Consider the following 14,999-nt stretch of genomic DNA (forward strand, 5'->3'; position numbering starts at 1 on the left):
AACAGCCACCAGCTGTTTGAAGTGAAGGTATTTTAGTTCCAGGATGTAAAGAAACCAGTCAAAATCTTTATAGAAGTGTTAATAATTCTCAAAGTAATTTGATATCACTATTTAGTTACGCATTTCTTACCTGAATGGATATGTTTAGCCTTAATTCAGTATAATGACTCCTCTGTTGAATAAACAGTACCAGAGACTGCATCTGTTTTATATCTTCTAGTGAGATGGATAGATTTTTTAAAAAAAATCAGTATCAGCCCTTTTGTTTCCATGACAGTACTTTGCTGTGATAGCCAGATAGGATTTAAGGAGAATGCTCGGTTTTGTTTTGTTTTTTAAATTAAGAACTTGATCTTTATTATAGTAGACAGGAACAGATAGAATAGTAGTAGGAAGGAAATAATAAATGTTGTCTTTGGGGAGGAGTTGATTAGGAGGGGTGTTCGTGTATATTTCTTTTAATATAAGGGGAGGGAGCAACTGTATTTAGTGATTTTTATAATGTGCCGATGGAATGATTGATAGAAATAATGTGATTTTGGGTTAATATAGAGTAAGGCATTGATTATGGAAAATTGTTGTATATCCTTGCTGTCAAAAGTTGGAAGTCACCTCTTTTTGTAATTTTAAAAAATTTTCTCTTGTGTTTCTATGCTTTTTTAAAGTTTTTTTCTTTTCTTTGCAGTTTTTTGTTTTTCTGTAGCTTTTATCTTTGCTTAAACTTAATAAAATTCTTATAAAAAAAGAACTGTCATGACTTCTTTATATAAAAAGCTTCAAATCATTTTAATGTAAATATAAAAGATGGCATATGACTGGTGCGTTTTGATGGAATATAAATCCGAGTTCCCTCATTTGAAATACTCTACCCCCTTTAGAACTGTGAATAATGAGCAACCCAGTGCTACACTAAAACCTCTTCTCTATCATTACTTTCTCAATCTGCCCAGAGTATTCTCCCCCAGAAAAAGCCAGAGGGAAAATATGACTCGTGCAAATTCCACAGCTGTGTCTGACATTTCCAAGACTGTTTTCTTAGTCTCATATATGTTTGTTAATAGCCTGAGTGTATTAATCCACTGTGCCTGAATGCAGTCTAATTATCAGAACTTGCAACTCAACAGAACTACTTGTGTCCTGGCAGCAATTGAGAAGGACAAAAACAGATATAAACATTCAGTATTCTAAAATTGTAACTAAATGCAAAAAGGCAACTTGCTAATCTCATGGAATAGAAGAATACTTGATGTATCAGAGTGATGCAGCTGGTTCACCAGACATAACCTTTAGAACTGATTGAAGGGTTGTTTAAAAAAAAATAGAAGATAAACTGAAGTTTCTGGCTATAAAGGGGGGAAAAAAAACCTAGAGTGCAAAACTTCTGAACTATGACCCAATGGTTAAAATGCAGTAGCTCAATAAAAGTTCCGTGAGTCAGGGGCCTGAAGAAATAACTGTCTCTGAATTTTATTGATTTCAGTAATGTAAGGATACAATAAAAGTGGCATTCTTCACAGAAAGGCTATCAGCATATGGCTTGCTATCTGTAATGGTAGTTTAGAGATGATAATATGGCTTTGGACTCAAATGGAAAAATAACTGCATTTAAAATAGATGTTCACAAACAGTATACCAAAAACGTGAATTACAGAATTAACTCCCAATGCAGTGTTTCAATATTTATTCACTTTCCCAGATGATGGGAGTTGTTTTAAGGAAGGAATCTAACATACATCAAAATTGTGAATTTACATAAATGCGGCTAACCCTATCTAAAGATGAGAGGCATAACGTAACAAAGGTAAATGCCATCACCTCAACGTAATTTTTTATAAATTTTAACTGAGTGCACTTACTTTAAGTTCTAAAATTCCTAGGAGAGCTTGTCTTTCTCTGATGCCAAAAATGTAACAATTGCAACATGACAGCAGGCAAACCTCCTTCTGGAGAGTATGCCATGTGATCCCCTAAGATTCTTCTTTCAGTTATCAGTCCAAACTTCATTTGGAAGGGAGACTTCTGAAGACGACCTATGAAGACGAGCTAACAGTTAAAGTAGACAGGTATGTAGGAAATAGTTCTTGAATTACATGCATTTACTCAATATGGCTGCTGACACACACTGTTCCTATTTCTACTTTAGACACTCTGACCTTCAAGGTCTTCAAGGTAGGACCACCAATATGGGTTGTGAATGATCACTAGGTGGCAATAGTTTTCAGCATTTCTTTGCTTCTATCTTGTGGTCATCTGGAATTTTGCAGTCCATACCTGATAGCCCTTCTTCTGGGTTTTAAAGACAACATAATAGAAATATAGGCATCACTTTTATTATTTGTCATTAGATTTCTATCCCACCTTTCCTTCAGGAGCTAAAACTGGCAAACATTGCACCCCCTCCTCCAATTTTCTCTATACTCTGTGAAATTGGTTGGGTTGAGAGGAGGTGATTGGCTTAAAATCATCCAGGGAGCTTCAATGGCTGAGAATGGACTTGAACTCCACAGCCCTAGCCCATCACTTAACTACTACACCACAGTGGCTCTGTATCACCATCTAAAGCCATGCAAACATATCATCCATTATTTATAACCAATCCTGAATGATACTTTTTTCTCTTAGGCTCTGGGTGATAGGCCTCTATTGGCTCATAGGCAAATCCCTAATTAAAAGTTCACTCACTAGCAACAGGACACATAGCAGAGACACAGGAACAGAAACCAAATCTTACACCTTATTTACTGTAGCAACACCTACAGGACCAAACAGACTCATCTATAACATAAGGAATTCAGTTCACTTCAGTTCAAATGACCCTCTTCTGCATTCTATGAAAAACAAACAGGTCAATCTATTTGCAAAAAAAGACAAGAAAAAAGAAAAGACATCAGATTTTGCAGTATTAAGAATCAAATAGACAAACATTTCAACTCCCTACTCCAGGACATTTCACATCTGAACATATAGTAAAGGTGTCGTTCTCATACAAAGGAATTCAATGGGAGACTGCTGCAGTGAGTTCATCAAGACTTACAGTTCTATCATATAAGGCTTAAACTTTGAAAAATGTTTCTTATCATGCAATATGTTAATTACCTTGGTAGGACCACGATAGCTAACAACTGAGACTGAGCTGATATTCTACAGATGCCTCTATACGAGCTCCTATCTCTGTCTCTTAAGTAGCTTTCATCCTTCATAGCTACACGGGGGTGTTTGTGTGTGAAAAATAGGCAGAGGGGGAGATAGTGGTGCCAACCCCAACTGTGTCACAATGGCCTTTTGAACATTATTTTCTCTTACAAAAGTGAGAAAAAAAATTAAGACAGGAAACAGGAGGTGATAGTGATAGGAGGTGATCCTTTGGGTGGCTGGGAGATTTAAAAAATGACCAATACATGACACACCCAAACAACCTGGGCTGCATGCTGCTAGCATACAAAACTGAATCTCCTGACTAGGAAAAGAGATGACTGGGTTTTTCATGTTGTACAAACATGGCCTTCATGTATTTGATAAAGTGGAGTAGAGTGCTTAGAAGTTGATGCCATAATAAACATTTTAGTCCTTAAGGTGCACGAGTCACCAGCTATTTGTGTTAGAAATGCAAAGTTCTCTTCTTCATAGTTGTAGTATCTGTTCAGCTGAGGCTGCCTGAACTTGATTTACTGCCAGTATCCAAACTCTGTGCTGCTGTTACATCCATATTTATTGGTCTTCCAAAGACACCCTTCCTGCAACAGGTGCTCTTTAGTGAAATAAAAAGGCACTAAGTAAACAATGCCTTATAGTACAGACCAAGCCAAAATGAGAAGAGAGTCTCCAGTCTATGCATAGTTTCCTAAAGGGTGTGAACCAAAGCAGCCTGGGCAAATAGCAAGTAGAAGGGGAGAAAGGGATGGAAAGGAGAAGCTTCCCTCTTCCCTCTTGGAATACATGTTCCCAAATAAATTCTAGAATTCCCAGGAGTTGAAATCCCACAAATCTTGAAAGGCTAGGAAAGAGGAACTACAGAGAGAAAACAGGCATGGGAAAAAGTCCTCTAAGAGAGCCAGGGGTTCCAAGTGCTTTCTCCCAAGAACTCAGCTTGCATTTTGCATTTACTATGAACTTCTTCATGATTTAAAGTCTCCTTCAAACTGAGCTTAACTCTGCTGAATTCATGGACACATTTATAAATAGCCTTGGCAACAATATTTAAGTGGTTTGCCACTGCTTCATGTTTTTTCAATTTCCCAGTCTAGCCTACCGACCTGATGGTCTCCCATCCAGGTACTACTCAGGTCTGACCTAGTTTAGTTTTCCCAAAGTGAGCCAAGTTCAGCCAGGTGCTGTCATCCACCTGAACTGTTTTGATTCACTGGTGCCTCATGAAAAGATGATTCCCTCAAGCAAAGTGCAGAATACTTCATAACCTGAAATGCTAATGGTATACCTTCTTAACTTTAACTGTATCATCATCACAACTTGGAAACGAACCAAACAGGACAATTCTAGAATGAAAAAAAGGAATGGACACAAATGGGGCATTTACAATGCAAACATTCAATATTGTAAAGGAGTCTGTTACACAAAGGACCTTCCTATCTTTTCCTCATTCCCCTGTCCCCTTTGCTGACATTAGAGACACAGGAAATCTGAAGATCCAGCAAGAGGGTGAAAAAATCCATTCACTGGCAGATGGAGTTCAGTCAGCAGATGGGTACTGTTGGTATTACTCACTGTATTTTAGCTATGAAGCTTAACTAATAGATCTAATAACAGAAGGTTGTTAACAGATCTCCTCAGTAAGTATGTCATGCTCCCCGATCAAATGTTCCCAGAACATCTTATCGGACTCGCATCCATCTTGCTGCAACACGTGTCAACATGCAAGTCAACCAACAGGGAGGGGGAGCACGGTTGGAGTGTGAATCATCTTGTTTGGGCTAGCTCCTCGTGCCAAGGTCATCTACGAAGAGCCGTTACAACCTTCTGTTGGCAGGGGAAGGAGGGGGCACATACCTAAGTGGGGCAGTGGGGGGGAATTTGCAGTTACTGAGCTTTTAATTGTAGAAATGCATGGGGAATTTTATTTGCAACTTTTCTTCTGTACTGAAATACTTTGCACCATTAAAATAGATTTCTAAGCAGAAGCTTATGAGTCGTAATTAATGAGTGCTTGAGTGTTGCAGTCATCACAAAGTAAAGCTATGATCAGAAGATCTTATTTAGGCAAACAGGTGGCATACTGTAGTTCCATTATGTATTTTTAACTCTCGATTTAATGGTCACATGGGAGATTTTTGAGATGTAGTATTTATTACCACAAAATGTGGTAAGTGATCTCTGACACATCCAGAGTTCATACCACTCCTTCTGCAGAGTGAAGCTCATCTCTGCCCCTTACTCCTGTCCTGATAGCATCATTAGTTTTGCATATGCACAAGTGGGGCTTATGTAATAGGCTCAAGTGATCCTTTCTTCAGCACCATTTCTAACACAAGAGGTAGACTTTAGTGGACTGTGGTTTTGCCAACTTGAAATTTCAGAGCAAGCTATTCTAACGTAGGAACCATGCTCAGTAACTTAAATAGTTTCTTTGCACTGAAACCTGACAGTACTTCTTCAATGTAAGACTGATGCAGGAGGCCCTTTAATACTTTAGTATAAATCTTTCCTATCTTTCAACACAACACAGTTCTCTTCCATTCTAGGCATTCTTACATAGTTATATGATATATACACTACATGATGAAAAATAATGTCCTCTCAAATTAGAAGAATGTTGGTAGAAACCATTTTGGCCAGGACTAAATAATCAAAAGGATAACAAAATCCCTGGCATAGAATCAATAATATTTATAATACTGCCTCATTGCAATATTTTTGTGTTACCCTTAAACGTACTAGGTAAAGTGACTCCTCTAAGTAGGTTGTCATAATAAGGCAATACTAATGTTATTAAGCTATATTATTATTAGATGATGAATTCTGGACATGCTTTAATTTTAGAATAAGAAAACGTTTATGGAATAGCCCACAAAGACACTTCCCTGCCCCAACCCAAAGTCTGAGAAGCACTACATTAGTATGATCTGTGGTTGCCCAAAAACCACTCAAGGAAAAAGATGTTATATATTCTAGAAGATATTATTGGGGGTTGCAAGTTCAGTGCATGAGTTACAAAACTGACAATCCAGACAGACAGTAAAACCTCTCTCTGTGTAGTCTGAGCAGCAACATTATAATATATCTGCAGAACATCACATCTGCATAACACCTGCAAAGCACCTGCATAATGCCACAGTTGGCCATGCAGTTGGCCACACTATCTTAACACTTAAAATACACAAAATTCAGTTGCGCAAATACCACCGAGGACCAGATGGGAAGACCTTGTACCAACACTAGTTGCCTTCTGGCTTCAATTTAAAATGCTGGCATTCATCTTTAAAGCCTAAATGATTTGACCCTGTTTCCAGAAGGAGTGCCTTTCTTCTTTAAATCTTGGGGAGGGTCTATTTGTGTTTCTATGTGTGAAAACAGGCCTTTCAGCAGCAGCCTCGCCCTCATGAAACTGTTCCTGTTAAAATATGCAACCACACATCACTGCAGTCCTTTAACCAGACCTCTTTCTTCACAACACTATTTTTTGAGGAAGGGTTATCCCTAAAAAAGTGGCCTATGGATTCTCTGAGTAAATAAATAATAGAAGAAACCAGCCCTTATGAATTCAAAGATACTAATGAGAGGAAGGGCTTATTGCCTGCACTGCTTGATCAAAGTGGAGTTACTTTTCATGGAATGTGGATTAAAATGTAAATAAATAAAAATGTACTCCAAAAATTATGTTTGTGAATTGAAACCCCAACAAGTGTTAGAAGCCTATGATAGAATATTCAGTTACTATACATTATTTACCTACTATAAACACACCAGAAGCAGTGCTTACTACATCTCCTTATTTTCATAATATTTAAAGTATTTATTTTGGAAAAGCAGTTAGAGATGAGAAATAAGGCCATCAAAAGGAAGATAACACATGACTGCAACAACTGTAGTATTGCAGCTGTCCAGAGAACAAATGAAAGGAAGTCTACAGGCCCTCACCATCTCTCCAGTTGAGTCTTAGTCCTACATTCAGCTCAGCTCTCTTTTCAAAGGAAACAGCTGCCCCTAGCAACAATGAGAGCCCCAGAGCAACAAGAATCCAAAGCTGGTAGCCTATGAGAAAGAGCTGCTTCCTTCCCCTAACATCTGACACATTCCATTCCAGCTGAGCCAGCAATCATTTTGCATTTGCTTGGTACCACCTTGAAATTTATGGACATCATTACATGTGACCAAGCAGTGGATTGTTCCCACCTTCTCTTACAGTCTAACTGAAACCATGGTAATGGAGCCTTGTTATGGGGTGGAGGGCTCTGCTATAGTGGTTCTACCAGCACATACTTATGCAAGTTGAGTGGCACAACTTTTTAGTTTGCACCAAGAGGTACCTCATGCTTGCCCAGAAATGTTCTTTTCAATTTACCTCACCTCATACAGAGAAATGACCTGAGAAAGAAAACATACACAGTGATGAAACAGTGTGTGTGAATATGCATATGCCTACATGCATGCATGTGCACTAGTGTTTGTGTACGTACATGTTTGTAGGAGCAGAGAGAAAAGTGGGAGGGCTCAACCCTCCTCTCCCCCAAATACTCTGAGTTTTACACACCTTGGCCCTGCCTTCTTCCCATGGTGTACCTGCTTGTTAGTTACTGCTGCCATCACCTATCTTGCGAGGGGATGCCTTTACCTGGCGTCCTTCCCCCTAACCCCAGCTTGTCAAACAGCTAAGAGTCCCATAGCCTTACCAGCAAGTACCCCCCAACAAATATGATTAAAATGAAATAAATTTTATAGTACCATATCCTGGCATTTATAACTTTGAAGCATACGATGGGGAAAACAGCCTCCTTTCCTTTGGACATAGACCAATCTCACAAGCAATAAATAAAATTACTTTATTAAAAAAGAAAAGACAAGAGAAACACTTTTTCAGCTTTAAGTAGTCTCAGGTAAAACATTCAGTAGTAAAGGAGATAAAAGTACAGTGCTGCCAGTTTGGTCTAGTGGTTAAGGTACTGGGCTAGAAGCCAGGAGACTGTGAGTTCTAGTCCCGCCTTAGGCATGAAAGCCAGCTGGGTGACGTTGGGCCAGTCCCTCTCTCTCAGCCCAACCCACCTCACAGGGTTGTTGTTGTGGGGAAAATAGGAGGAGGAAGGAGTACTAGGTATGTTCACCACCTTGATTTACTTATAAAAATAATAAAGGTGGGATAAAAATAAAATATAAATAAATAAATAATCACAGCCAGAGTCTTAATAGAATCTCCCACAGAAAACTACAAAGGAGAAGATAACATTCTTGATGGACAGAAGATGGTGCATCTGCTAATAGACACTTATCTGATATAAAGGGGTGCCAAGATACAAAAAACCACACCGTTTACTGAGTATGTATAGAGACACAAATATTAGAGACAATAGATATCAGAGACCATTACGTGTAAAACACATTCCAGAATAAAAGCAATCTTATGCAATATTGCTAGCTAGACATTTTTTACCTATCTTTCCTGAGGTAACTGTTGCCTGAAACAGGTAATTTCTGAAGCTGCTTCTAAAGCACTGAGTGATCTGACATGGAACTGGGGAAAAAGTTCAACAATTATAACAAAAAAGGAATCTCTGGAAATTTGCAATTAAAGCAGCCAGTAGCACAGACATGAAATTAAATTATATTTGAACAGAGAAGAAAAAGTTAGAAAGTCCTCTGCAGACAATCAGATAGTATATTAATTAGTGTATACACATATATTAGTGTATGCTTCCATAGATGTGGGGTGGATCCTGCTACCAACATCCACCTATGTAAGAATGTATGTACTAGATATATCCATACATGCCCTAACACATGAAGGAAGAAGGTATGGAGAGATATAATGGATGGTATTTGTGTAAACTAGAATTGGTTAGATTTTTCTTAATTACTAGAATTATATCCCACGTTTTTTCCAGGAATTCAATTTGATTTACACAGGGAGCTCCCCATTTTATCCTCACAACACCACTGTGGGATAGACTGGACAGACACAACACTGATTCTTATGAGCAAAATGTATCCCCCCAATCAAAGAATATAAACTACAATGAAAATAAGATTATCTACAGACTCAATGGTTCTATGAAATCAGAAATAAATGTCACATGAAGGATAAGAATCAGAAAAAAACCAAAAAACTGCTGATAAAATATTTAGCCAACAGTTATGAATAAGAAGCATCTAGAAAATTGTATTTACAGTGCTCAAAGGAAGATGTGATATACCATTAGATTCATCTTTGTATTACTGTAAGAACTGAAATACAGTCCCCCAGTCTCAACACCAGGAAAAGAACAGCTATATTCTTTAAACAGGTGAGATGGAAAGTCCTAGAACTGGAGCAGAGACCTACATATAGATTTAGATTGCTATTTCTATAGTAGGCAGACCTTTTGCATCTATATGACTTAAATCTTATCTGCAATAAAGCACCTTATCCAGCCATGTCATGCCTGTGAATTTCTGTTGTAAGCAAGTTCCAGAATACAGGATTAAGTGCCTGCACTGTTGACTATTTGAGGTTTACTGCCATGCCTGGCATGAAGTCTGGTATCAGTGAACTCTGGACCAATATATAAATAAGAGCGTAGTCCTTTTTCACTACATGAAGAAAATAAGATTTGCAAAGCACGTGACAGTTTTGATACCTGAGATCTGTTTGCTCAGCGGTCCTAGGATTTGACTGAACAGAGAAAGAATAGAGAAAGATGCAGCAGCAGCAGCATTGTTAGGTACTGAAAAGATCCAGGGTGCAGGCTCATATTATACAAATGTGTGGAAATGCATTTATTTATCACGTACAAACTTGGAGGTTAGAAAAATGTACCTACTTGACATAGTGTAAGCATAACTCCTACATAAATTAAAGCCTAAATATTCCCTTTTTAGAAATTAAGCACTGGTCACACTTGTTCTAAGCCAATTACATCAGGATCACATGATTCTGTTCCCCTCCAATTGCAGTTTCTCTCATTTTCTTTCTCCACCCTTTTTTTTTTTGGCCTATCTTCTCTCAACTAGGGCATGCTAGCCAATATAACATCTCCACACACATACCTATACACACAACCTCCTCTGTTCAACAAGGTAGCTCTCTTTATCAGAAGTGGAAAGGAAGCTATGAGGCTCAGATTTTCTTCCCAGTAAAAACAGTTTAAACCAGGGTTTCTCAACCAGGTTTCTGTGGAACCCAAGGGTTCCACGAGAAGTCACTAGAGGTTCCCTGGGAGATCACACTTTATTTAAAGAATTATTTCAAATTTGGGCAACTTTACATTAAAGAGGTAAGTTTCATTCTTTATTTTTAGTTTAAGCACACTGAATGCATATATACAGGCCAACACATGAAACGAATGTAATAATTTTGTAACTTTTGGCCTATATTTGAGCCTGAATGTGCAGGGGTTCCCCGAGGCCTGAAAAATATTTCAAGGGATCCTCCAGGGTAAAACAGTTGAGAAAGGCTGGTTTAAGCTATCCCTTTTTGGTTGCTTTGGGTTTACTTTGCCAGCCTCTTCAACGAGAGAAGAGGAGCTTATTAATATCTTTTCTGTCAACATTTGAACGAATCCTTTTTCAACAAAGAAGGAAGAAGACTTGACCAATTTAGTCAGACTCCTCTGAGTAGTTCTTCTGTGATATAAATGCACAGTCATTTTAATTCTATTATTTTTACCCTTTTAAAGTTTCATATCACACACCATATTTTTATTCAAGATGATAGATGACCTCACCAAGGAGCTTCATGTAGTTGTTAAATAGGAGTGAGGAGAAGGTAGAGCCTGTGGGATCTTGCAAAGTATGGGTGTAGGACTAGACCTTTCCCCCTGCACCAACACAGCCTGGAAGTGATCCTGGAGAAAAGAGAACCTCCCACTGTGCCTCCCACTCCCCTGAACTGATCCAGAAGGATACCACTGTGAATGGTACTGAAGACTGCTTATATTATTATCCTTTCAAGCAACCAAAATGACCCCTATATATATATATAGACAACTCCCATAAATCCCAGCCAGCATGACCAATTATCTAGGATTATGGCAGTTATTGTCCAAAACAACTAGGGAACATCAGATTGCCTATTCTTGATCTACAGAATACACCACATAACTCATATCAAGGTTTTGTAAAAAATAAATTTTTAAAGAAGTTTTAAAGAAAGAATGCAAGTCACAACTTTTTAACATATAACAAGGACTGTTAACTGTGAAGACCACAGAGTATGAGTACTTTCATCAATCAACTATTATTCATACATCTATTTAAACCTTCTGACTTGAACAGAAAACATTAACATAAAGCTTCATTGAAGAGCATTCACAAAGGGAATGACAGGAAATGTCATGAAGAATGTTTTGAACACACAGAAGTGCTCTGTCAATGTAGTTTTTCAATGCAATGCAAGAAACATTAAGCACTCATTTCTCACATTAGTCAGTTTCTTTATTACTTTTGTAGAATTATTCACATGCAACCAAAGGTCATGTATTAAGCCAAAGGCTCAGTTAATGGCAAAATAGCACTTTTTGTTTTTTGGAATTATGAAACAAAGGAAAATATTCTTAAAGGGATTTAAACAATTCAAAAGCTATTTCTTTCCACTAGGATTTATAAGAACATGTTACAGTATAGTTAAATCCTGATGTTATAAAGTAAATGAAGTTCCAAGCACATTTATCTAGAAAATTCACCTGAAAACATCTAGGGGATTTATTTCTGAGTAAATAAAGAAAAAGTATTTCTTGCATTGCAGGAGTGCTTTTGGAAATCAAAAAGAACAACACTGGAATCTTGTAGTTTGTTACTGTACAAGAACATGAACATTACAAGTAGTCAAATGGGTTTGTACATATGTTATTTTAAAAAGGGCAAGAATTGAAAAACACTTTAAAAAAAGAAAATGCCAAAAGACAACTCTTGGAAAATCCCAGATACCTGGCTGCCTGAAAATTTAGAATATTTATATAGCCCTGCAAAGAACTGGCTCTTACACACTTTAACTCCTGTGAATTTGAAGTAATTCTCCATGCAGAGTACACGAACACCTTCTCCACTGGTGTCCACTGGATTCAACTCCCTCAATTCCAAGCCAACATAGCTGGGTGCTGGAAATTTTGGGAGTTACAGTCAAACTCATTCCGAATTGGGGAAAGCCACTTTAGGCTATGCCTCTTTGTGAGGTGCTGGCCTACTAGGTGTCTAAGCACTGTTAATATTACTAGAATATGAGAAAGCAAACATCTTTCTTAGTTTGTAATCCTAGGACTGGAGGCTAGACAGGGAAATAACAAAACAGACAGGAAGAAGGCAATGACAAACCACTTCTGTACTACTGCCAAGTTAACTACATGACTGTGTTTCTTAAGTGACTAGGACTTATGCTAAATGACTAAATGACAGCAAGCAAGGGACCATCTTGTTCAATCTACACAATATATCAGGGTTTCTTAACCAGGGTTTCTTGGAGCTCTTGGGTTCCACGAGAGGTCACTATGGGTTCCGTGGGAGATCACAATTTATTTTAAAAATTATTTCAAATTTGGGCAACTTCACATTAAAGAGGTAAGTTTTATTCTTTATTTTTAGTTTAAGAACACTGTTAATCCATATATACAGGCTTACCCATGAAACAAATATAATAGTTTTGTAACTTCTGGCCTATGCTTGAGTCTAAAGGTACAGGGGTGCGCCATGGCCTGAAAAATATTTCAAGGGTTCCTCCAGGGTCAAAAGGTTGAGAAAGGCTGCAATATATGAACAAGTAGATAGTGGTTTACATATCCTTTTCTAAAATGGACACAATACGTATCTCAGTATTTTTAGACCACAGGCTCACTTCCCAGATAATTGCATACAAATGCATGTGATTATTCAAAACAGTGAAGTCAAGCACTGATGTTACAGCAAACTTTCCACACCATTTTTAATGGTTCACACTGGGCTTGTGCCTTGTAGAGGCTTTTTTAAATATATATATATACTAGAAGATCTCAAGTCATGCCAATAGAGTTCTTGGAATGGGCAACATCAAGCAAGAGTATAAATCTTGGAAAGAGGGGGAATGTAATTCTTCTGATATAATTCAGTACAGACTCCATATTGTATATTTTATAGCTACATGCATTAAAATAAAGAGGAAAATATCCCTAAAGATCCTTTCCTCTCTGATGAAAAATGCCACACTTAAAGCCACTAATAAGATACATGTTTGAAAATGTCTCATAACTGGTTATAATGGGGAAAGGGGGGGTGACTTTCTTCAAAATTCATGCACAAGTATTCATGTCTCATTTTTTTGTTTACAAAGACTTTGAAGACACATATAAAACTCCCATCTCCCTGCCCCAAATACAAACCATATATACAAAGACAACATTCTCATTATGAGAAAAAAATGCAATATAACAATTATAATGGTGCCTAGTTGCTGCATTTTTAGGATATCCCACAAGACCTTTCAACAGACATTGTGAATTCAGGATAAGTGGAAAGCCACCACTGTACAACAAAGACATTCAAAGACTTTGGAAAAGATGCACAAGCTCATGTTAGTGGTTATGTTCCTAAAAAAGACAAAGATCTTTAAGCTATAGATCAAACTCTCAGAAAAGAAAGTTGGAAACAAACAACTATGAAAAATGAAATCACAGAAGGCTTTTTATATTGAAGTTGGTGCAGTGAAAGCCCTCAATGAATTGAACTGGAGTCCGAGCTATTGTCGAATTCAGCGGAAACAATCAAAGCAAACTACAAACATCCAGTTAACTTTTAAAAGCTATTTTACATGGAAAGTCGCCAACTGTTTAATCCTTTCCGAGTTTCCTGTAGCTAAAATCAGTTTAAAGGCAATTTAATGTCGCTGGGCTGTGGATCTTTCCCTGCCTTCCAACTTACTGAGCTTGTGGATCGAGGCCAAACGCGAAAAGTTGAGGCTGGAGCAAACAAAAGAAAGTCTACAGATGAGTTACTTACTACCCGTAGTAAGGCCCCTCCCCCCCATACCCTTGGGCTGCAGACAAAGGACTGCACTGAGGACAATTCTGGCTTTGGCAGCGCCCTTCTCCCCTGCCCAGACGGCCCGGTCCCAGGCGGGATTCCCGTCTCCCACTTACAGGATGGTGGTCTGCGGTGCTACGGCCGGGACGCTCTCCAGCATGAGGTGCATGCAACGCACCGTGGTGCGGAAGCAGAGGCAGCGGCTGGGGCACCACACACTCCCCCGCTGGAGTGGCGGCAACGGGGGAACCTGGGGGGAAGCGAGGGGCAAGAGGGTCCCGCTCCAGAGTAGGACCCCGAAGCAGAGTCCGGGGAAGATCGCGCCTGCTCTGCGCCCTGCCATGCCGCCGAGCGCCCGCGCGGGCCAGGGGAACCCGCACCAGAGGGAATGGAAGAGGGCGAGGAGGGGCGGTGGCAAATCTTGTTCTCTTCGACTACCCCTCTCGGAGCGCTGGTCGAGCCGACGGACGGAGAGGCTGCTGGGGCTGCAGCAGCGAACACCTCCCCAGCGCACAGCCCGGAGTGGGGGGCGGAGGAAGAGGGGGCGGCAGCCGAAGGGACCGCCCCGCCGGCCAGCTTCCCGCAGATTTCACTCCGTTCCTCTGCCTTGAGCGGAGGCTGGCCTTGCTTTCGGCTCTGTCCCTCTGGAGTAGCCCTCGCGGAAGGGACGAAAGGGACGGCCAACCCTGCTCTGCTGCTTTCCCGCCAGCTGCGGGAAGGGCAAGCGCCAGGAAGAAAGGCGGGAGTGCGAAGCAGCGCTCTTTCTATTAGCTCCCCTTCCCTTGCCGCCGCTTGAGAGAAAGGCGTCTGAGGCTAAGGCAGACGAATCGCCGAGAACTTTCCCAGCAGAGCCGTGGGAGAGAACGGGT

At 39.4% G+C, this 14,999-nt stretch overlaps 1 protein-coding gene across 1 annotated transcript in view; it reads right to left on the reverse strand.

Annotated features, from left to right (window-relative positions):
* The window catches only part of PXDN (peroxidasin), an 83,444-nt gene extending 68,783 nt beyond the window's left edge, over window positions 1-14,661 (reverse strand). Inside the window, exon 1 of the mRNA XM_063313998.1 lies at window positions 14,247-14,661. Coding sequence (XP_063170068.1) covers window positions 14,247-14,473 — 227 coding nt within the window. The 5' untranslated portion in view covers window positions 14,474-14,661. The remainder of the gene's footprint in view (window positions 1-14,246) is intronic.
* Window positions 14,662-14,999: the final 338 nt, after the last annotated feature.

Source organism: Candoia aspera, chromosome 1, assembly GCF_035149785.1.
Source record: "Candoia aspera isolate rCanAsp1 chromosome 1, rCanAsp1.hap2, whole genome shotgun sequence".
Classification (NCBI taxonomy): domain Eukaryota; kingdom Metazoa; phylum Chordata; class Lepidosauria; order Squamata; family Boidae; genus Candoia; species Candoia aspera.